At 38.0% G+C, this 26,009-nt stretch overlaps 1 protein-coding gene across 1 annotated transcript; it reads right to left on the bottom strand.

Annotated features, from left to right (window-relative positions):
• Window positions 1–2,115: 2,115 nt before the first annotated feature.
• On the bottom strand, window positions 2,116–25,450 carry olfm3a (olfactomedin 3a). Its single transcript, XM_042399722.1, has 6 exons — window positions 25,115–25,450; window positions 9,014–9,157; window positions 8,067–8,222; window positions 5,245–5,464; window positions 3,890–3,996; window positions 2,116–3,574 (listed from the first exon to the last, which is right to left on the bottom strand). The coding sequence occupies exons 1-6, from the start codon at window positions 25,232–25,234 to the stop codon at window positions 2,897–2,899; spliced, it is 1,425 nt and encodes a 474-aa protein (XP_042255656.1). The 5' UTR covers window positions 25,235–25,450; the 3' UTR covers window positions 2,116–2,896.
• Between the last annotated feature and the right edge of the window lie 559 nt (window positions 25,451–26,009).

Here is a 26,009-nt window from a genome sequence, read left to right as displayed (position 1 = left end):
TAGCTAATTATATTGTATTGTTTTTGTTATTGTTTTCACACAATCACAATCAATGTATTTTAGTATGTGTATTTTATTGTACTTCCATATCTGTAGTGTTCTGTGGTTTTATGATAATGAAAGCTGAATATTTTAATTAGGCTATACTGTGCATGTAAAGCCCAACTAGGGACAAGAGTTGACAATTAGCAATATCTATAAACTGTCTGCAGCACATCAGTTTCATGCTCTGTATTGGAACTATGTTAAATTGCATTGTCCCTATCAAATAAATAAATTCAAATTCAAGTGGCCCTCACTACAATGCACTAGCAAACATGCATATTAAAATGTATGACTTTAGTGTCTATGATATTACCCAAATAATGATACCATCTCTGCTTACCAGTTCAGAGGAAGGGCAGCTGGTGCACACCACTGAAATCATGACATGAGAACAAACCAAAGTGTTACTGTGCCATACAGTATGCATATAAATTATCCCCAATTCTTCTTTTATATTCTGCTGCTTAACATGTTTTTACTACAAAGAATAGTTTTTCTCTTAAATGGTTGCATCAACCAATCTCAAACTAGATTTTGGGAATGTGCTTTAAGTGTCCATTGAAAATCAGGGGTTTTGAGGGTGTGCCCTGGCCACACTTAAACACACTCCAGCTTGCATTAAATCTACTGGTATTTCAATTTGTTTACTGTTGGGTCACATTTTTATGCTGAAATTGCTTGTTTAACGAAAATCCAAAATTGAGTGTTTTGTATTCAGAAATGACAGAACAGTAATGACCAATTTCCACCGCTGTATTTGTCTGTTTCCAACTTGGCACAGCTTGTTTATGCATTGAGGTTCTGACCCTGAAAGAATCCAAATGAGCCCAATCAAAAACACATCACAGGTGAGTTCAATAGCCTGAAGCCAATGCAGGCCTATTCTGATACAGTCTGTCTGATAATAGCAACCACTGGAGCGCATCCAGCCTGTGCTGTGTATCCAGTGACAGCCGCTGAGCACAGATAAAGATGCGTGTGGTCAAACATGGAGACTTTGATCTAATGCTCCTATCTCTAGGAATAACCAGCCAGCCATTCAAACAGCGACGTGCTGTGCACAGGGAGGAAGAGTGGGAAGATCAATGCTAATCGAGTTCTCTACATGAGCCATTTTTGATTTAATAAAGACCCGCTGATGGGAAGGTTTTTCTTTTTTTTTTCTTTTTTTTTAACGTTGCTGCTGGTGGTAGTGGTGGAGCTGTAGGATACAATAGGGATGCATGTCCTTTTACTGAGTGACACTTGTAGCCTTGATCCCTGGATGGGGAATCGATAAATGAGGGAAAACAGTGGAGGTTGTTAAAAAATCCAATCACAATGTTAAGTGATATTGTAAAACCCACAGACTGTGAGTTTTTTAGAGTAAGCCACATGCATGTACTACCTACCTTTAAGATGCTCTAGTGTCTCACATTTCAGCTACAAGAAATGAAAAACATCATTCTTATGACAGAAAAGCAAATGAGAGAGCTATATTGTTATTGCATTTTTTTATTACCTTTAGTCTCTAGACATTTGTTTTTGAAGTCTGCTCTACATGGTTAATTTACTTCTTTCGGTAGAAAAAAAATGACCTTATGGTTAATTCAAATTGAAGGTCATTGTATGAAGCCATGCCAGTGATCTTGCAGTTTTCTGACTGCTGATGGAAGATGATGAAATTAATAAATTTACACTCTGCCTCCACGCGTGTCTGTGTTTGTTTATGAGCATACATGCAAATGTACTTTGCATCAGGCATGTTTAAGTATATATGCATGAATTCATGACTGTGTTTACCCATAAAAAAGATAGACTCTACTGTGACATATTCAGAACTCACCATCAGGTACCATAAAGCTAACGTCTCCTTGTTATTGAAGATAGAGACACGTTGTTGAGGGGAAGGAAATTATAGTGAATGCTGTGAATCATCCCAGCAGTTCATTGCCACTTCACGCTGATTGAAATGCCAAAAGATGACTCTCAAGCCATCAGAAAGCCTCATGTTGAGTGCATGAAAATCCCTAGCTTTCTGAGAGATACTGCCAACACCATCATCATCATCATCATCAGTTACTGATATGACCATTCGTCTATGCTCTTGTTTTAATAAACATAAAGAAAGGGTCCATATATTATGTACATACTTCAGTCAAGCAAAAAACAAACAAGACAGCTGATGTTCCTTCAACAGATCATGGCAATGTCAATTTTATCAGCCAAAGACATTTTTAATGAAATGTACAATATTTTAATTTTAATGAAAATGCACAGATATTCTCCCATGGTTTTGTTTTATAAAAAATACAAATGTTCTTCTTCCACAGAGACATACATAACAGCAATATTTTACAGGCCTATCTTTAAAAGAATGTCTACTATACTTTATAATCAACTAGCTTTACATGGTGGCAGATATGCAGGAGAGGTTGCCTTTAAGGTTTTAAATACTTTGAAGTAGACTTTTAAATAGACAAAAATGTAAACACTGTAAGCAAAACAGATTTGCAACAAAAACACAGCTATATCATAGGAAATCACTGCAGACAAATGTAGACATTCATGCAAAAGCTATCAAGAGTCTTTGGCTGGTAGACCCAACACACAGCAAATAAGGCATACAAGTCTGATCAGCAGCAATGGAAAAGTGTAAAAAATGTATAACATGTTTTCCAGTAAAGTATCAAGTCATTGGTGTCCATGCTCAATTCAGCCAAGAATCCAGAGCCACAAATTAGAAAAGTTCAAGTAATGGCAAGTAAATATACCATAGTCCATTTTTGACAAAAGAATATGTGGTTAAATAGGAGGTCCTTGTATCACAAATGATGTTGCTGTAGTTGTAGTTGGAAAAGTAATACGATGTCTAAGAGTCATCATCTGTTTTTATGACATGGAAGAGGGTGACATTGAATATTACCTGGTGTCCGTTATTCCAGGCATACAGTGCTCTCTCTCTGGCGTTGTAGTCAAGCATGGAGATATGAAAGTACTGGTTGTGGAAAGGAATGTCTATGTACTCATAAGATGAAGTCTTCGTAGAGTATGCGTAGTAAACCTTTGCTCCCGACAGGTGAGAGTTAGTGATATAGAGTGTCCCGCAGATCATAAATGATTCACCTGCATTCCTTTTGGAGTATTCGGTGTTCCAAGACTTCAGCACCTGGAGGGTGTCGGGATCAATCTGGGAGATGACGACATTTCCAGCATTTTGATTAGTTGCATACACGACCCACATTCCCAGTTCGTCAGCCATGATATCGATGTCGGAGTATCCCCCCCATGTATACGGGTATATGTTGTGGAAGCCGGCAAACTCCAAAGCTCGCTGGGCCAGCACACTGCCTGTCTCAAAGCTGTATTTGACAATAATGTTGCTCTGGTACTTATTGTAGTAAAGCGATCCGTTGTAGACAATGTGATTGGTTCCCTCCCATTTGAATGGGAGGCTGTAGGTTCGAGAAACAACTCCTGCCACAAAGTCATCCATTGTCTTGTACTCGCGTACAATCTTGCTGTTGGTATAACTGTCCATATACCAAACCTACATCGGAGAGAATGGAGAGTGAGAAGCCTGATAAACATGTCACCCATTAAAAATAAACATAATCTAACCTCCTTTCTTTTTTATGACCTTTACACAATTAATTATATGATCCTAGAAAAAAGCAACTGCAGTTTGAAAATGAGAAATCTAGAAACATCTCTACTTCACATTATAATTTGCTAAAATTTAAACCCACTCAAAACCCCCACCAACAGACAGTACCATGTTTAGTTCTACTCTAAAAAGACACAACACAGATATTGTACACAGTGCACAGTCCTTGGAAAGCACTTCCCTGCCTTCATAACTCACCCTGTTGTTTCTGGTTGATGCTAGAGGATCAGTCATCCATGCCCCAAACCGGGTTCCAGATGTCTTTATTGTAACAGGTCCAGTGATTTTCATTAATTTCCCACACGCTGTTAATACAGAAATGCAGCGATAAGATGTGCTGTGGTGGTTTTTGTCTCTAACTAGATTTCTCAAGCCAATTTCATGCCTGTGCCACCAGAGAGTGTGCCCTCTGTGCGTAGCCTACTAAGATAGCACTGTCAGCGAGCTGCTTTATTTAACTTGAAGCATAATAGTGCAACTGCTGTTTGTAGTTAAAGGCAACTCTGCTTTCAAGCCCATATTGTTTCTTTTAAAGCACTAAAAACCTAAAAATGACCAAGCTTTTGGTATATACAGACTGTATGATCAAAAATGTCTAACTTTATTAGCTGATTATTTGGCACAATAGATTAGATTTGAGCACAATTAGCAAAAGACAGTTTGTAGTGCAAAATGTAGTGCGGCAACATAATATTTTGTATAAGTAACATCTGTCACCTAGTTTCCTCATCTGTAGTATTCATAATAATTGAAAATATCATCATGTCATCGTATTAATATGATTACTGGGTGTAAAGAAATGTAAAGAAAAGTATCATGTGGGAAACACTTTATAAATGATCAATTGACTAATGAATAGCCCGACAAGTTCCTTGCAGACAAAGTCTTTCTCTGCCCATTATGAAGCAATTAGGTACAGTATGTTACCTTAAGTGGCCTTCTTTAAAATATGTTTTACATTTACATTTACATTTTTCTGCTTGAAAAGCCAAATGCAGTTATAACACCAGACAGTCAACAACAGCAGAAACTAATTTGATACTTTTCATCACTGGCATGAGATTAAGGTGAAAACACACAGCCATTAAGTAAATTTTTCTTTAAGGAAATTTTGGTGTGGGATGTAATGGCAAAAGAAAGAGCAAGAGTATTCCAGCTACTGAAAGTAAGCCTCTAAAAGTAACCTGCTGCATATACAGTAGGTGCTTTGGAATGAGCATAGAATGCGCTAGTTTATGATCGTATACTTCAAAACACAAGGAAGTCAGGCTATGCATTAACAATTTACAATTCCCCAGTGGTTATTTTTCTCTGAAGTAGAAAATCAATGGTATACATTGAGGAGAAAAAGACTGTTGCTATGACAATGATATGCCATGCAAATACTTTTGTTTTGCCAGCACTATTTATTCACTGGTACCCTTGCCTGTGCTATCTTTAAGACACTGCAGAAACTGCAGAATTTCTCTTACTATCATATGTCTTTTCACTCACAGTAATATAAGAAATGTACTTATTCAAGCATCTAGCTGACTGTAATGTGCACTACTCACTTAGTTTGCCCATACAGCTGCGGAGCCTGCTGTCCAGTCGTAGGACTCGCTGATAGAGCTCATCATAATCATAGGCCCCGAGTTCCTCCTGGATACCTGTCAGCACGGCCGACAGATTCCTGATCTCCTCCTTGAACTGGGAGATGAGTGCAGCATCCATCTTGTACTGTTCCAGCACAGGAATCAATGGCTTCAGCTCGTCCATCTTGTCCTTAAGCTCCTGCAGAAGAGACAGTGACAGCAACAGAAATGGAAAAACAGAGAAAAGTAGAAAAATGTGGACAGGTGTGATGGTCAGGAACAAAACTACAATTTGTTTTACAAAGTTTGACAGAGGAGAACATCAGTAAATGTCAAGTATTCATTATCATAAGAATAAACTGGACAACTGGTATGTGATTTGGAATTATACACATGCTAACATGTTAGCACATGCAGTTTCATGATACAGTAAGTGACTAGTGTTATTCTTCTTGAGAAAACATATTGACTGATAGAGTGTGTGCCGTATGAAGCACCTAATGGAACCATTAACCCACCATGAACTAATGACGTATTCATTCATCCCTCCATTTATTGATATATTCACTCATCAGTTATCAAATCAACTAATAAAGGTGCTTTTTCCCCAAATGCAAGTCTATTCCTGTATTTCAGTTGTACAGTGTTCATGTGATATTAAGATTTGTTGATGGTAAACCTTTATTTCAGCCTTTACATTAAACATGGCTTTGTTTCTGATGTTTCTGCCATGCCAGTGGTTGTTCAATAGTTATTTTTCCAAATCATTCAGTGTCTAGAAACTTGCCATACCAGATATATTTCTACTCCCATAACAACTGTCCAATATAATCCACACAGGGAAACTACAGCAGCAAAAACAGCTTCTGAAACAACCAAAGATGTAAGCGCTTTCTGAATTAGACAACTTCTGAATATTTTGTGGTGTACATGTTCCATATTTCTAAGGATATGTTATAGAGACTCATCAGCTCTCCTGGCTTAAACACACAGTACATAATTTCTGCCGCTAGGGGTCTCTCAATCAAAACAATAACAAAAGAGGGAGTGTGATGACGGTATGAAGTAGCGTGGGATCATGGGAGTTGTTGTCTTCATTGTTAAACAACCAGCTTCTCCAGGATAGGATTACTTCAGTGTTCATTGTTCAGGATGTTTTTACCGGGAGCCGAATATCTGCAGAGGTCTCCTCCTCTCCAAACAGATCCAGTGATTAAAACAGGTAAAAACACTAAATAAAGCAGTTTCACGTTAAAAATCAGTGTTTCTCCGATGCTGTTCGGTGGACACAGGACGTCCGGTAGGAGCTGCAAGCCAAGCTGCTGTTAACGTTTGCTTAGCTTGTTTCTCTGATAACTTAAGTTACAGACACTCAGCAGATTTTTACTGCGAGCTGAATTATCTGCAGAGGCCTCCTCCTCTCCAAAACAAACATACATGGAGAATATAATATAATTATTCGGTGGAAAGAGGACGGCTGGGAGGGGCTGCTAGCTGAGCTGCTGCTAATGTTTGCTCAGCTTGTTTCTCTGATAACTTAAGATCGTCCAGTGACTAAAATCCTTCATCCAGTTAAAAGATACAGTTAAAAACAACCAAGATCTAAAAAGTTTATCATAAAAATGCATTATTGCATTATTTTGTATTCGTATACTCTTTGGTAGACACAACTGTGGCAAACAGCCACAATGCCAGCGTTCTATCTTGTTTGTGTATACTCTTTGATAGATGCCATTGTAGCAGATAAACACAATGCCGATGCATGCATCTTGTGCATGTATACTCTTTGGTAGAGGGGTATGACGCCACTGACAGGCGACCAAATGAAACAGACCATTACCTTGATTAAAATTACTGGATTTGAAAATTGTTGGGAACATTTGAGATAATGTAAATACACAACTCCACAAAATATATAACATAGGTCTACTTGTTTTTAGACATTTTAATACAGAATAGTTACATCATATAGCTTTAACAACGTACTCAGGTGTGCCCTATCCAGAGGTTCTCTAAATAAAGGGGAAGTGAGCTGTTTGCCAGTTAGATGTGACTGTCAAACTTTTACAAGTTGGCTTAATATTCATAAAACACCCACCTTGGGAATACCACACACACAGTGATGGTACAACACTCAGGAGTTCTGGTGCTAAAAGGATTCAGTGTACTATGAGTGGCTGTGTAAAAGTCAAAGAAGACTGGATCAGGTAGTATTTTGCTCTGATTTCAGCATTAAGCAAAAGAGGTTTTACAGTTTCTCATCACGTCCTTGAGGAACTACTACTGACACAGTGCTTTGTGAACTGTCTTGTGACCTGAGTTATTCTTTAACTTTTCCAAAAATGTACCCTACAGAATAACTAAATGAAATATTGGTCCAAGGTGGGTTCCAAGTTCCTGGGTTTGAATATGTCATTCCCCTAATTTCCCCAGACTTTTCTGTGGCTCTCCTTGAAATGTAATAATGTAAAACTTGCAAAAATGTCAAAATGTAAGTTCTGTAATTTCAGCCTAAATGCCAAAAAAAATGGCTGTACTACACTTGAAAGCAGGGTGTGAACTACAGGGGGGGCAGGGGGAACTTGGCTCCTCTTAGCAAGACATGAACTCCCCTTAAAACATGATTAGTGAAATTTTGCGGGGGTCTCAAAAATATTGACAATATGGATAATTCTAGGTCAAATCAGGCTAGGTAAAAACAATTAAGGAGAATAAATAAAAAACAAATAGAAAAGATAGATTGGACATTTGATTGCACATTTGATTTAACTGAGCTATGATTAAAGGGGGCTGTAGAATACCTGGAAGTTTCTGGCCATGATGGATTTCCTGTCATCCTCAATCTGTCTGAATTTGGTCCTCAGGCCTTTCATCTGGTTTTCCATCTTCATGACATATTGGAAATCCCTCTGAGTTCGCAGGTTCAGCACCTCAATGGACTGGGACATGTTCTGCACCTAGAATGAAACAAGCCATGATAAATAGTCACCTCAAACAGAATCACCATGTACAAATTGTTTTTGTGAAGTATCTAATGAGCTTTATTCATGCTACCTATACTGTTTACATAAATTATAACCCACAAAAATCTTCCTGTGCATGACAAAGACACAACTTTAATTTATCATGGGATTATAATTCAAGTGTTGGTGCAGTGCTTGGGATATCTGGATCTATGACTTTTGAGATTAAAGAGGCAGGTTTATGCAAGAGGTTGCTAGTTTGAATCCAAGAAATGGGGCAATTCTAACAGGAGAAGTGAATGGTATAGTATTAACAGTGAATAGTGATGTATAACACAATTTAGCAGTAGTATAATATAGTATGTATGCAATAGTATAGTATAGCATTTTTAGTGTAAAGCATGGGAAAGCGAAGAAACGATGCATTCCCTTCTTTCCTTCCTTCCTTTTACTGCAACTAATTGAAAGGAACTTTGATGGGGACTCCCTGGTGCGACTGCGTGTGTGCCTGAATGTGTAATTGGCTACTATTGAAGAAGAACAAACATGGCAAAGCCTACCAGCAGTGTACCTGTGTTAAATACAGATGATAAAACATCTAGGAGTACTAGGTGTATTACACTCCTGAACAAAACAATAAAGCTTGAAGAGATTTGTTCCTTCATTATTCCCATTATTCCCATCTTTTTCAGAAGAATGTGTGTGTGTGTGTGTGTGTGTGTGTGTGTGTGTGTGCATAGAATTAATGCGGCACTAGGGTGGTACTCCCCTTTACATGTGTTTACCTTCTCTAGTAGCTGGCGGAGCTGTCTGCTCTTGGCATCTCTGGAGCACAGGCTCTGTTCTGGTGCCACTACTGTGCAGATACAGCGCCCATCAGCATCCTGGGCTGAGCTGTATACCTGCCAGCCCTCCTTTGGGCCGATAGTCTGCAGGTACAAACACAAGCACACGTGTGGTAAAATTACTGATTTCATATTTATGTGACACTGGTCTTGTTTGGAAGACTGTTAACCTAACTAATTCTGAGGGTAGCAACAATGACATGTGGCTGCAGACACATACGCTTTGAAAAAACCTAGAGTGTTACACTAGTGTTGCACTTAAGCCACAGATATACCACTGAGCGGACATGTACATGGTGGGGACAACACAGACATGTAGTAGCTCTGTTTATACTACTCTCTCTACTCTCCACTTTGAGGATATGTTCTTCACATGCGCAGTACATCGGCGTATACAGGAAGACAGTGTTGTGACTGTGTGGACTGGCGTGGGTAAGTCAGCACGATCACAACAAATTGGAGGCACGAGGATGTGTGCACAGAGCCTACACGTACACCTTCTGATGATGAAATTTACATCAAATGTCACATGTAATTTCAGCTTTAATGACAAAAGTGAAACACTGATGAGTGGTGCAACAACACATTTTTACTTGTGCCAAACAATGAAGAATTTCACCCTTTAATGATAATAATAACTGGCATATAAATTGCATGGTGACAAAGGAGTACCCCAAGGTTCAATGTTGGGTCCATTTTGTTTTAGTGTATATAATAGTAATCTTTCAGTAATGATCTATAGCATATGTGATGCATATTCTAAAACGGGTATTAAAACTATGCAAAATGCCTTTTTGCCTGGTTTCTTTGATGTTTTTAAACAACCATCTTAAACCAAACACTGATAAATCCCCTGTTTTCACTACAGCTAAACACACTAATTAGTTACGTCCCCAGACTAGTACATTAGGCATTACTTTACTGAGATACTGAGATAATCCCCTTATTACAAACATTTGGGCATCTGGATTGTTCTTAAATTCTTCTTCCGAGCACTTCTAAATGAATTTTATAAAAAGCTGAAGATGAAACTTAAGTTATACAGAAAGAAGACTTTTTCAGGAAGAGGGTAGAGCAGTCAAGCCTTCTCTCCAGTCTGGATTATAGACATAATTTATAGGCATGTGGCTGCCACCACTTGAAAACGCCTCGGGGATGACAGCCCCTCAGCGCACAGATTTATAACAGGTGATGGCTGTGTACTTAGCATTGTAAAAGGCAATATCTCTGGTACTCAGTATTATATCTTGTGGGAAAGGTTGCCTGGTCTTCTGTCTGTGTTAGAAGGGATCAATACTTCTATGTCTCTTTGTTAACAAAGTCCTTATTCATTAATTGTCTTCTTTCAGTGTTGTGAATTGACCAGAGAGGTGGAGGTTATTTTTAATCTCAGGATTATCTCACTAGGTATCAAATTGAAAAACCCATCATGGATCATATTCATTCATTCATCACTGTAACACACAGCTTTCAATTACCCTGTGTGGAGTGTGTTATTTTTCATAACTGCATGGGTTGGATTTATAATATGCCTGCTTGGCAACAATTAAAATGTAAATTTTGTTTATTCATATTTTAGTGCAATATGGTCTTTAAATTGAAATGTTCTATCAGCACTATCTTTTTTAAACCTTTATTTAAGTTGCCTTCGTACAGTACTACTATGCCACTGTGTCTGAACTGTGGGGTTATCTACAAATAATGCACAATATCTGGCCAGTCAGAGTCCAGTACTCCCCATTGCCATAACAAAATTCACTTAGAAATAAGTGTTTTAGAACTTTCAATACTGAAGACATGAACTTTGAGAAACTTCAAATACTTTTTCTCAATTATTCATAGGACCTGTGGCCATGCACTCACTAGCAATAGAGAGATTCAGCTGACACTTCAATCAAACAACACAGACAAACAAGCCTGAAGACGCTTTTGTATTCATATAAATATTTATGTACTTTGCCACCAAGGACTCTGCTGATAAACTTTGTCATCCACTATAATCCAAGTTGCATATCAGAAGAAAGGGATGTAAATTTTAAAAGGGGGGGGTGGGGGGGGTGGGGTGGGGGGGTGGGGTATCTGAACAGACAGAAGAGATGAGGAGGTGGTTATGTAGGTAAACAGTAGCTAAAACAAAAAAAAAGAAAGAAAGAAAAGAGGACAATGCTGACAAAGAACAAGAAAGAGGACTTGACTGTCAATTAGGGAGATAGAGGAAGAGTAGTAGGCATCCAGCAAGACATGCCGCCACAGAGAAGCACAAAGACAGCACGCAAAAGAAGATGAGATGAGGTGAGCGATAAACAAGGAGGGCACCAACGTGTGCTGAAGAGAAAATGAAGGAGATGGAAGAGAAACAAGTAAAAAAGAGGGTTGGACTGTCATTGACTGTAGAGTCCATCTCACTGATACCGACCTATTGTTAAAAAATCATATACATATGAGACTGATATGATGATTGCTACACATGTCCAGAAATTTGTCTCAGTGAAGGTGAACGCACTGGCTTGATATGTCATTCTCACACGTGACCACTACTTATGTCTGAGACATGATGCATAACAGCACAAACAGAAAAGAGTGTAACTAATTCAATACAAACACTGGCTGACATGCTTACAGTATTTGATTAGAAACTATGACTGTATCATACATGGGGAGCAATATGTTTTTCCCTGTGCAGTTTAATACCCTTGTATTTTATTCATGAAACTGTGCTCTTGATGAGGCAAAGACTAATTTTTCAATATATATATTTTTTTTATCTCTCACTACGATAGATAGAAGAAAATCAGGCTCCAAGGCTACAATGGTTTCACAGAGCTGCACGCCAAAGTCTAGTAGTCATTAATCATCCTCACAAAACAGCATCCAGCAGCTCAAAGCTCTCCCCAGCCGCCCAGCAGAGTTTTGCTCTCTACACAGGCATCACACACACACATACACACACGCATGAATGGTCACATACAGTATGCACTAAACACACAAACGTATAAGCAGTTGCCAAGACATATTCATGTGTCCTGTAGTTTTTATTCTTGATCTCAGAGTCTTTCTTTGCCAGGGTTTGACTCATGGTTTTTTGAAGGCTAGAATGCAGCAGTCATCAATATTTTTGAAGTGAAGCCAGCAGACAATATTTTGTGCCAGTACTCAATATGTTTACAGTAATAAGACGAAAACAGCAGCAAAATGCTGTATATAATCCCCTCATGTCTTATTGTTTTATATGAATAAAAAATACCACTAGCAAAATCAGTATTAAGATGCATTAGACTTCTAGTTTCTCAAAATCAGGCTTCAGACATTTGACCAAAACAAAGATATGCAGCTGAATGTGTGACTATCCCTTCAGCATCATTACATTACTACATTTACAGTATGTGTTAGCAGCAAAATCAAACATAAAGAAATAAAGATCACTTGTATCTATATTCTGTATAACTTTTAGACGATTTGAAATCATCCCCTAGCTCATAAACTCTTCTTTTCACTAGGAAAATGCTCTCACTCGGCTCCACATTCTCCCGCTTTCAGGTTGGGATTCAATGTTGAATGCCACATATTTTCAAAAGATGGGGTAATTAGCTTCTGCGCGGTACTTTGGTGTGTTTACTGTATTTAGGTTATTGCCTTTTTGGCAGGTTACTCATTACTTTTATGATTCAATCATTCTGTTTCCTGCTCATTACAGGTGGTGGTTACAACAACATGATCACCTGTAAAATATGGTTTAATACAATTCTGTAATACCATAATCCTGCAGTAATATTAAATAAAAAGAATTCATGTTATTATGTCTATCAAGAGTTTCTTTTAAAATAAATAGGATTGCGTACTATAAATCTATTAATAACATGAACAATCTTTTTTAATTTTTAAACTTAAACTTAAAATTGACTGAAGACACATCTTAATCTGCGTTAGTATGTATTTCTTCATTGGTATCTTTTTAAATAGGACTCATTCAACATGGATAGCTTTTTTAGGCTTAGACATTATTCTGTGCTCTATATTGTAGAAACAAAGATATTACTAATAAGAAGAACTTGCACACAGTACAATGCAATAATATCACAAATTATTGCCTACAGAATTACCATAGAACTGCCTCATCATCTCTATTACCATTAGCAATGACAATGTGACATTATAATCTTCAGACAGGTTGGATTTCTCACATTATTGGGATCCATCATATTGTACAAGTGTTCATTTTATTGTGTCCAGCTCACATCCAACAGGGTTATCCAAAAATGGCACTTTATTATTGAATGATCTAACATAACTTACTGACTCAAAGATTATCAGACATTGCAGTAGCACCCTAATAATGAATGATCATGACTTTATTACTTTTATCGCTGCACACAAGGTCAGTCTCTCTTCTAGTCCCTATTAATGCCGGACTTTTATGAGGCAACCTAATTAAACTGTGAATTAGCCCTCAAACTTTCCATGCTTCAGTGAAGCCAGGAGTGACATTTACAGTACTGTATATTATGACTGTATCTGTCATCTGGCCCACAAGTAATAATCAGATGACATTAATGGAATGGAAGTATTATTAACATAATCTGTCATGAAATGCAGTTTTATGCATAACAATAGTGCAGTTACCTGCAATAGTTTTGCAGCAAGTCACAAATGTACTGTTTTGTTCATTGTAAGTGCTTGAGGGAGCCTGATATAGCTAAAAGGCTGCTATTTTTATTAGGTGCTTCTTAAAACCTGTATTTATGAAATTGCTTCTCATATGCCTTTATTGGCCAGTCCTATAAAACTGGCTTTGCTGTAGCTTGTGGCTAATAGCTAGCTAAACTTACCTCCAAAAGTGTCTGGAAAACCAATAGGATTGAACAAATAGAGTTTCCAAGTTAAATATGATGCCATTTTACAAGATGACATTGGTAGAGGTGTGTTTTCTTCCATGTGTGTTAGACTTCTGTAAGTGGATCTAAATATGTGATAAAGATGTTACATTGATATAGCAGGTACTAAATGTATACTACCAGCATAGTTATAGCAATAGTTAAAGATCCCTTATAGACACATACAGAAAGTGTTATAAGTCTGCAGATATTGACAAACTCTGGTTGAAATAATAATATGTGTCTGATATGGTTTCTCCACGAAAAAGTTCAATTACCTTGTTCAAAATTCTTAAAATTACTTCCTCACCTTTTCCCTAATGGAAAAAATCCAGAATCTATCAATATGCAAATATTTTTCATTTCAAAAGTTTAAAGGTAGGTTCACATTCTATTTAAATCTACCTTAAAACAGGACTGACTAAACAGTTACTGCTTACTGTAATCATACTGGCTGTGGAGAGATTCCTCTCTGATGCAGTTCCAATGTAAATGATGGGAGACAAAACCCACATTCTTTGCTCTGTGCAAAAATATGTACTACGTTCCAGAGTTCAGCTCAGGCTAATATGAGGCTTCAGAAGTCAAGAGGATATCTTACAAACGTACTTTTATTACAAGATTTGCTCTCTCGTGTCCTTGCTTAGATGTGGTGGAAGGATGATAACAAAGGAAATTTTGTACTAAAAACACTTTATCTTTGGAAAATACCTCAGACTGATGTAGCTTCATATTAAGTTCAGCTGAATTTTGGAAGACATTTTTTCACAGAACAAGGACTGTGGATTTTGTCCTCCATCTCTTATATTGGAGTTGTGGTAGGAAGGGATCTCTTCACAGCCAGTATGTACAGGACGGATGATCATAGTGACCAAATACTCTATTTTAAGACAGACTTTAATAAAATGTGAACCTATCCCTCAACTAGTACACAAGTATCCATATCACACCTGAGTAAGTTGCTTGTTGGACCATGATTAGCTACAGAGTAGTTATAATGTCACTAATCATGCGTGGACATACACATCTTAAGCTCACAGAGAAGAAAAACACATTTTTGTCTTGTCATTTGTCAAAAATATGATGCTTTATGTCCTGTTGTTTGTTTGAATTCCATCGGAAATTGCTCCGCACAATGGTTGTCTCTCTTATTTTCATCTGGACAACTTTGTTTGCGCACAGCTGGCATGCTGTACAAGGGAAGATTGACTTCTCTAATCATGGATCTCTCAGTAAAAACATGTAAAGTCAACAGCGCACCTACAAAGCGTAAACAATGATGGTAATGAATTCCTCCCTGTGGAAAGATATGATTCATGCTCTTCACAGGAGACAGGTATCCTGCCAATTACACACCTAATTGATTCTCTTTTTTGTTTGTTATTCTGTCATCAGCATGTATTACCTTGGCTACTACTTACCATTAACTTTGTCCTCATCAACCTTTTTTGTGTGATTGAGGGAAAGACATAGTGGGTTGATAATGGAAAGAAAATGATTAAGTTAATATGGTTAAGATGAGTTAGTGAATGATGTCAGGGAGAGCTAGCCGCTGTCATCAGATCCGAATCACTTCCTTTGCCTTCATCCATGGCTGTGAGCAATTTACAATTTCGGTTCTGCAAACAGTGTTGAAAGCAGAGGAATATTATAGGTTGTGTTGCTTCATGCTTTACTTTTTTACGGATATCATTCAGTGGAGCTGTTTTACTCCAATAAAAATACCCTTGTTTGCTCCCTGCCTGAGGATAGTCTTGTAGTATACACTTAAGAATGTTTTCTACACTAAGTTGCACAACATTTCTGTACAATCACAACACATAGAATTTGATATAAGATATTTTGCTGCACTTTCCCCCCCTGCATGCAGAAGTCTTCTGACTCTAGTAAAGGAATGATTCTGTTTAGTGTTAAGTGAATCTGTTTTGGCCACTGCCAAGACTCACAGCAAGTCCATATACTGTAGCTGACTGCCTGCACCGTAAACTAATCTCCACCCCGCTGTGTAGAGCCTTGGTCTCTTGATCTAATTTCTTTTGCCAGTCTCATGATGGCTGATTCCATTTGCTACCCTGCAGCAGCATGAGTCTGGCAACGTTAGGAATTCCCCAGAGTGATACCACAGGTGAGATGCTCCTGATAAAAAATTAAAAGATTGTCAGTGGCAGTGGAAGAAATCAATCTGTTGTAAAGGAAAGAGCCTAGACACAGTAAATAGTGGGAGAAGTAACCAACTCCCTCAACGGCATCAGCTGGAGCTGCAGAGAGGCAACAAATGGACACACATTGTCTAATTTTATGTAGCCACCATCACTGTTTTGTCATTTGTCAAGATATAGAACTGAGATATGAAGTTTAGTCTCAGCTAGCAACGTCTCAAGTGGCACCTTTGCCAGAGAATGGAGATACTGTATAAAGTGACAGAATGGTAATAAAATTAAAAATTATATTTCTCAGGAGTCACACGTGCCATTACAACTTTATTCTTTGCCACTAATTCTTGTTTTTATTATTATTATTATTATTATTATTATTATTATCATGAATAATAATAATAATAATAATAATAATAATAACAATATATAATTTATTGAGACATTATTTAAGTTCATTGACAATATTCATTGACATACTAGGTTCAAAGTCCCAATTTAATCATGTCTTAAGTGTTTATGTGCAATAGTGATAACTTATCATCAAAAATATTGCATAACTGCGATTCACAAAGGAAAGAAGTAAATAAATAAAAAGAAAAAATTATACAATTATTAATGTGTAATCAATACAGTGAGGCCAGACAGCATCTATGAATCAGAAAAGACTGGTGAGATATGCTATGGGCACTTACATATATAGTACATATCTATGCACATGCAGTGTGCAGTGTAGACAGCATCACATGAACACACATCCACCCATCTACAAATATCTGTATTCATGAATCCATTTCCTCCATGTTTTCACTTTATACAGCGTATCCATTTATCCCATCTTACTATATTACTTTGGATTTTATAAGTCATTTTCTCTGCATTTTTAATCGGCTAAACTAATTATTTCCATTTATCTATGCTTGGGCTTCCCTTCTTCATCCAGTTTTTTTTGTTTTCTGAGTCAATATTTGTCCTTTTGGTCCATTATTTCAGGATGTATCACACCTAATAAGACAAACAAAACAAAATTTGGACCCATAGAAAATTTCATAATACATCCTATTTCGGTTTTCACACCAATCCAGTATGAATTTAACATTTCACATGACCAAAATATGCGGGTGAAGTTTGCATAGGTTTTTCCACATTCCCTCACAACACAAGTCGTATTTGAAATATTTATTTAGGGTGATGAAATACTGCATCTGCATCTTGCCACTAATTCTCAAGAATATCTGTGTCACACTGCAGAAAAACTGAATTGAAATGAAGTCTTTTTACTGATTTGCTGTTTTGCTTCCCGTAGATTCTGCTTTGTTTAGCTCTTTAAAGCGATTATCAGATAAGATAAAAACATGTGTTAGTCCCATGTCTACATTGATTTGTGCCCACGTTTATATTGGCATTGTATCATATGATATTGTATAAATTTAGAAACAAATCCAGGTGCCAGTGATGCCAACAAAGCTGAATCTCATATCACAGTAGTGCTGCCGTCCTGCCTGCCACTAGACAGAGACCTAAACAGATGCTATCTATCCAGTCATCTATCAACCTGTCCAAACAAAAAGCCACCAGGGTATTGGAGGCAAGTGAAGTGGAATGCGCATGTCAGTACTGTAACTGATGATCATACTGCTTAAATGAGTTAACATTTTAGCTCTAATGGCAGGGGAAGATGAACTTGCATGTGCAGCCAGCTCTGTAACCAGACTGATGCAGACATCTAAGACAGCAGTGACAAATGGTAACACCCCTGAAGACAGCAGCAACAGCAATCCTGGCAACAATGATTGTGAGACCAAAAAGGTTCCAGTAAGATACTGACACAGAGATGCTGCATATACTACGGAGGCAAAAGAGGGTGGGGGGAAAAAAAAGACACAGCAAAAGAGAAAGCCATCTTTTCTCTCAGATGTGACTGTGATGAAAGGCGTGTAAGAGAGATTAATTTCCTAGAGGCGTGCCACCTTTTTGCCTTTTCTGACCCCAGCAAAGAGAAGATTGAATAGATAATTCTGCAGGAGATCGGCACATTCTGCCCTAGACAGTCTCTGAATGAGCTGCGGCATTATCTGGTTCACACCCTCGTGCTTCTTCTCTAGGGCGTACTTCAATGAGTCCTCTGACTGGGCAGGACGACATGTCAGTCACGAGTACCATGGAGGATGATAATGAAACAGTCATCAAACATTATCAGTGAAGTAAAGCCACTGGACAGCTTCAGGCCACACTGAATAGCACATGCATACACAAGCAGAATACTAAGCAGCTGTGACAGTGTGCCAACGTGAAGTTATTTTTCAGTATGCTGAATAAGTCGAAGTTGAAATAAAGAAAGTTAAGATGGGCATCTTTGTACTTCCTTGTCAGTAGATAAGTGTCTACACTGCACACACACCACAATATTATTCGAATAAACAGTTAAAAACAATGTAAAATCAATCAATCAATCAAGACTGATGTATTTCATAGAATGCACCCTCTTCTTAAGCATTACTTTCGTGGGATAAGTTTTTCACTAGGAGACCCTGTAATAGGAAGTTCTACTTATTATGTTGATATTTCTGGTGACGCAATCTGCCGGGATAAGAACTTTTCTTTAACTGATGCCCACATCAAATCTGTGTCATCAACATGCACATGTCTTCTTCTCAGGTTAAGTGTTTGTAAAGTAAGATCATGCTCATTAGTATTGCATTAGAGACTCTCAACAGTTGGAAAAGGACATTCCTGCCATATTAATTTCACAGAATCTGCAGACATGGCCATATTTAACAAAATGCTGCAACAAATGCAGTTCACCTGATTATTTCTTGCTCTTTTAGCAACCACTGCATGTTCTCCTTCAAATTTATGTTCCACAGATGTGTAAGTATGCAGGGACATTGAACCTGCAGCAAAGACTCTTCACTTCAGCTTCAATTCTGATGTTAAAGCAGGAAAATAAGATTATGCATAACTTAAGGATGTATCTGTCCACTCTGGTTTAGTATCAGCAGGGCAACAAGCAATCATTTCAATTACAGGATGCACTTGGGGAAAAAACAATCAGAATACTGCTTTGAACTCTGAGATACCATCACATTAGTATGGTCAGTGCATTCCAGGAGAGTCTTTGATGTAATATTACAATTTATTGCTTTCCTTAAACTTAACTTGTATACTTTTACTTTGGTTAGTGATTTTCTGTTTCTTAGAATGCCTTTCAGCATCTTCCAGAGTATGTGCCTGAACTTTGCTTATAACAAAGTATGTATACTAATAAAAGTAGGATATATGGGCATGTACTGAAAATATTAAGTAGTTAGCTAGCTAAGTAGTTTATGGACTGGTTTTCTGTTACTGTTCTCTAAAGGCTGGAGAAATTGGTCATATTTCCTCTTGTACATCTAAGTTATTACACGTGTGCAAAATTATGAGTTTGCTTGTTGTTTTGTATAGTTTTGTATATTGCATAGTAGCTGCACTGGAAATCTACAATTGACCATTCTCCACATGTCCACAAGCGGTGTGCATTAGACTCGACATTTAAAGAGTTTTTTTCTAGCCTTTCCAAATTTGGGAAGCTGCAATCGTTAACATGTCTGGCTAACTAGCTTACTAAGCCAAGATGCACATTAACTTATTACATTAGAGTTGCAACAGTTAGACGATTAAGAAAACTATTTTGATAATCAATTAGTAATTTTAATTATTTTTTTAAGGAAAAATGTCAAAAATTTGATTCAGCTTCTCAAATGTGATGATTTCATGCTTTTCTTTGTCATACATGATAGTAAAATGAATATCTTTGGGTTTGTCTGTGGGTCCAACAAAACAAGACACGGGTACAGGGTATGTAAAAAAAAAAAAAAAAGAAAAAAAAAAAGCTGTGTATAGCACACAAACTGTGTAGTTTTTCCCCACTGTGTGGAAGCCAGTTCTGGATACAATCAGAGTTTAGGGTAACGATAGCAGCTTTTCCTGCTATACTGGATTTGGAGAATTTAAGACTCCAGCAGCCAATGTTACCCAAGATAGTGTCACGTTTGCTAAAGACAACTCTTGTATTGTTAAAATTAAATTAAGCTAAGCATGAACATGGAGATTCAACGTCAGTCTTTTAGCATGTTATTATATAGCTGTCAAGCACATATTTAAGATCCACTTTACAAGATTCCTGTTTTAAAACGAGCAGGAAACATTCAAAAGTCAGACGGTGTCTGTTCTTTTAACCAGCTATAGGCTTAAATAGCAAGCTAAATACAGCTGATAAAATCTACAAGGCAAGGTTGTCATCTCAGAGAGCAAAATTGACAGGTTTCAGCTATACATGAAAAGCCTGTTTTTGTCTACCTCTGCTGGAAATCAATGGATGGTCCATTGAATGACAAAAACATAAAAACAGAAAGTTTGACAGGAAAAGCAACAGCAACTAAGGACAGTGGGATTTAATGAACCATCAACTGGCCAGTTCTACATGGCCAAAACTGAAAATACACCTAAATAAAAACCAAAATAGACATTCCCAGTGGCTCTTTGTGTTTATGGTAAACTTTTTCTTAAACTCAATTTAAGTTTTGAGTAACTCAAAACTCAAACTAAACTCTGTTCTACTGCTTCAACATCAGTCCAAATCTGCCTCTCTGTTTAAAGCTACTTAATAAGTTATATTACATTTTATCTTCGCTAGTAAGAAATTAACAACCATAGCCCATAATCATTTCTCTGGTTGACTGAGTACATTATAAATTTATTGAGACCACAACTGTGTTCCGTTCTTCTCAAGTCCAGCCTTTCAGCTCTCATCCAGTGATATGGAGACCGCTTGGGCTGTAATTATAGTAATCATAAGGGGAACAGAGGGAGAGGGCCGTAACTATGCCCCTGGTAGTTTCAACATCATGTCTCAACTCCTGTAATTATGCTTAGACTATTATTAACTGAGCTGCATTCACCCGGGGGAGTGAAAAAGAGCTCAAAACAAGGGAAAGTCACTTTAAAGAGTCATAATCATCACATATAAAAAGACAGCAAAGTTAAGCATTCCTTAATTACACATTATTAATATTAAACATGGCATCTGATGATGTATCTCTTTATGGGATGAATTGTATGGACTAGAAGACAGAAAAGGGCAAAGCAGAACAATGAAAGAACAGAAAATTGTTTAGTGTTAACTGGTGGTTATCTCAGTCACTGTCAGTACTTAGACATCATATTACCAATCAACAGGTTTCTCTTGGTTTCACTTGCCTGACAAACCTCAAGCTCAACTGCATTTTTCACCAAAGTGTGCCTGCCCGACATGCCTAGGCTAACAATAGACACGTCCTAAACCACACATTCAAAGAAAGTGACAGAAAACTCATTACAGCCGCACACAGGCTCAAACAGTCTAACATCTCTCTAAGTCCAAGCAGAAATCACTATATATTTACCCTGCTGCTGGTAGAAACGATTCACATCCATCATCAGTGGACTTTCTTTATATCCAGTCCATAAGCTCTGACAACCCCCTCCCTGCTTCACACATGAAACATGCAGCGTCACAACTAATGGCCAGTGCTGGCAGTCTTGTGGCTTTGTGTTTGCTTTGTTTGTGTTGACACATAGTTAGAAGGTGTCATCTTTAATTTGGCCTGTGGTGGGAATGGCGATGTGAAATATGAAACCTCCAGCATTGGTTTTTTTTTTTTTTTCATTGCTAAATGGTTGTGTGCATGTGTAGGTGTCTGCCCACAGAAGCTCTCATCTTTTAATATGGCATCTGCGCCAGACAAATTTCCCTACCAAGCCTGAGCGTATCAGTCACATAAATGCTAATGCGAGCTGAAAAAGGATTTAAAATAAGCAAGACAAGCCTGGCAGGAGACCCCTTCAGCTCTGCAATACAAGATAACTTCAAAGAATACCTTTCTACACCGTGTTTCATATGGTTAATGATCAACAAGGTGTCAAATCAATTGGAGGATGTAACATTTTCTCCGCAGGATTTTCCCCAACCTTTGCAACAGTGATCACATACTGTATGAGTTCATATTGTTCAAGAGTGATCAAAGTCTGATTGTACAGCCTGAAGCATTTCAACAAAAGCCGAGGTTGAAAACTTGTCAAAATTGGCATTTACATTACAAGTGGGTTAGAGTTTGTACGTGAGTGTGAGTGCATGTGGGTGTGTGTATGCTTGCCTGCCACCTACTCACAGTGGCTCACACAGAAGGCAAGTGCCTACACAAATGTTCCATCCCACCGGTGTTGTAACTAAATCCCAAGAGAGAGACTCCTCATGAACATTCACATTTTTCACAGTTACTTTAGTTTTGTTCAGAGCAGCCATGCACATCATTTGTTTATCCACCAGGGTGCAAACACATGAAGCAGAATTAAGGTCTATAATGTACTCGAAGAAAAAGCACAAGATTCTGCATCTCTTTACTGTCACTGACCAGATTAGTATGTATCCCAGAGAGCAATACTGCACTGTGTATTCACATAACATAGCACTATTTGGCACAAAAAATAAATAAATAAAATAACTGATTATTGGAAAGATAACTCATATAAAATCAGTGTGATTCAACCTAAAATCTCAAGATTGATTTTTAGACAAAATTACAGCCATCAGTTGTGACGACTGTCTATTGAATTTTAAGTGGGCAATAGAATTCTGGCACCAGTCTGACGTCAGACTCCTGAAGTCTATTAAGTCTGTCTTTCTCCTCCAATCGATATGTCCTCCAGGTGCAGAATATAATGTGTAATCATAAAACACAAATTCCACTCATCATTTTGATCATGATGAGAGTAACACAGTGCTGTTAGCAGCCACTGTGTAATTACCCGGCTGGCACAGACCATAAGGGAAAACTACACTATGCAAATATTTCATTTTCTCACAAAGGCTCTTTAGGGATCTGTTGTGTACACTGCAGAGGTAATATCTGCCAAAGTGGATCATACCACGCCACGAAAAAGGAAAATCCATGCCATTAGCTAGCTGGAGCCAGTTCATCCAGGATTAATTATTTTAAAGTTGCTAACCTGAATCTGTCGGGAGAAAAACAAAAGGCAGCACATAAACTTAAATGCCTAGAGGTAAAGGCTGCCACCCTTTGCTAAAATTAACACATCTGTGAACAAAGCCTTGCGTACAATGTCTGACAACCAGTGAGTGACAGCTTAATAATTTCCAGCTTAGTGTAATACCGTAAAAGGTTTGCCTTTTCGGATCGCTTTTAAACAGTGAAGCAGAAAGGCCTTTGCGGCAATGTTAGCAATTTGCATGCAGCTCTTGCTCCGGTGTTATCTCATATTCCTCAATGGCAGAGGAGTATTCATTGATTTAATCACAAACAGATGAAAGATAGGAAAGATAGAAACTGAACTGAATGATTGTTATCAGAGTAACATGGCAGAACCACATTTGTAAAATATAAAGAGGATGACAGCACACACACACACACACACACACACACACATATACACAAATTCAAAGACCTGTAGACCAGGGATGCATAGGGCGGCAAAGATTATTTTTACTGTTGGGTAATTATCAATTTCTTTTTCAGTGTAAAGTGAACTCTTCACATTTATTTAGTGTATTACCACCTGTCAAAAACTGAACAAAACAACAACAAATGCAAATTAAATAACAGAAAACAGAAAAGGCAGTAAGTCCCCAACTTTGAGGAGGTGTGAGTAGAAGACATTTGGTTTTCCTACTTAATAAATTACACAAAGATCAACTGATGGCCAATCAATTAGTCAATTATCTGTTGACTAATTGATTAATTTGTTTGGGCATGAGGATGGAAAAAGGATCTCAACCCTGTTAATAAAGCAAAGGTTTAGAAAGCTGCATATGGATGGATGTTGTTTCTTTTTTCTGTGTCTTGCTGCATAGCCAGAGAGGAGAGCTGCGTAGTGAAGTTTCAGCACCACAGAGTGGACAGCTCCACACCCTCAACACCAGAAGACCCCGAGCCCTCAACAACATCCATTAATCATAAAGGACTTCCAACGGAGTTGTCACCTTTAGCCATGCTTATTCCATCTTTCCCTCAGTACACAACTAAAATCACTGCCTATGATATTCAATTTCCCTCAGATTTGCTTAAATTAAGTTAAAAAAAAAAAAAAAAACCAAAACAAAACAAATGCTCAGATCACTGAAGGGGAGTGAAGAAGTTATGTTACAGTGACATGTTCCTGCTGTCATCGGGCACATATGGAAGCATCCTTGGATCTTAAGCGCCAACATCTATTAGACAAAAAACAATCAATAGCCTATGCTGAAATCCCTGTGTCGCCTAAAGTGCTTGCTCTCACAATTGCATTATAACCCATTTAGCTTACAACCTAAAGAGGATCCACAAGTGACCGAGATGGGCGAATAATAAAAGGTGATTAGTCACAAAGGATTTACTTTGTTTTAGCACAAACCCATTTATGCAACAGATAATTAGAATGCTGTTAAAGGAAAGTGAGATGCTGGTTTGCTGCTTACTGCGGGACTTTCCGTTTATTCATAGGATGATGGTATGCAAAACTGCATATAGAAAATGTGACAATTTAATGTTGAATATAGGAAAAACCCATCCAGATAAAACAAAATTCGTTATACAAAATCTACTAACTAGCCTATGATGGGAATTGATTCTCGTCGTTGTGGAGGACTGCAAGCATTCTGATTATTCAAAGTTTAAATTCACTGTAGTGGTAACAAATGCAATGAATGCGCACCGAAGTGTAGCTTTCTTTGGATTTTTTTAATGTCCTCAAATCTTGTCTAACCAGGTTTATATCTCTGCTTTTATGCAAGGCAACATTAAATTGTGCGACTTCTGAATGAAGTTTGGCAAGACAGCTTCCATAAAAGAGAGCTGCACGTATCGGGGCGAGAAACTACCGGCTGCATGTCCCCAGACCCGAGTTTAATTTAACAGTGAGCTATAATCACAGCAACATGAAGCATCTAATACAAAACAAGACTCTTAAAGCGTGTAGAAGATAATAAGCGGAATGAAACTCACCATAGATGGATATAATCCGAAGATGATGAGGGAAAGAACGGGGTACAGGACGCTCAACAGGACCCGCATGCTGACGGGCTCCGGGCTGCCACTTTTCTCCAAGGTGCAGTCCTTTAACATATAGCTGCTCCTCCTGTTTTCACCTTTTACTGCTGTCAGACGGCAGAGAGAGCGCTCCGGCGGCGGCACAACGACCACACGCTCACCGGCATCACACCCAGCGCTTCTCGGTGCTCCGACTGAAGGCAGTGCCGAGGAAAAAAGTTTTGAGCGAGGTGAAAATATTCAAATATTTCAGTTCCAGCAGACTGCAGGGGAGGCGCACCAAGGATGTGACATCACTTGATGGGTTACAATGGTTATCTATCTATCTATCTATCTATCTATCTATCTATCTATCTATCTATCTATCTATCTATCTATCGTTAATGCAGTGATACTGAATGTATCAGGTTATTAGGTTTTTAATGACCTTCGAGTCACCTTCGGATTTTGTCCATTTTAATCATAAAGGTAAAAAAAGGGAAGAAAAAAGCTTATAATAACCATTTCCTCATATTTCAAGGTCATCAGATGGGTAAAAAAAGCAGATGTGAAACAGGTTTAACAACAAGAGAAACCCATCACCAGTATAAGAATAAGGTTCTATTTCTTCAGGGAGGAGAGGGAAGCAATCGAGGGCGCCTTGTTCTTTATGACTCCCATTCAGAGCCTGAGCTGGGAGGTTTTTATTTACAAGGTCGACGGGTGGGTTCTGCACAAATCTGTGGCTACCTTCATATAGTTTCATGAATATCTCATACCTGAGATATTCATGGAACTATTCATCAGTGGAGCAGCAGTGGGGGAGATGACATGCCGGTGCAGGCTAGTGTGACGATACTGTCTCTGGAAA

Source organism: Thunnus maccoyii, chromosome 21 (genome assembly GCF_910596095.1).
Source record: "Thunnus maccoyii chromosome 21, fThuMac1.1, whole genome shotgun sequence".
Taxonomy (NCBI): domain Eukaryota; kingdom Metazoa; phylum Chordata; class Actinopteri; order Scombriformes; family Scombridae; genus Thunnus; species Thunnus maccoyii.
The sequence above is the reverse complement of the archived record's forward strand: the minus strand, read 5'-3'. Positions and strand labels throughout refer to the sequence as shown.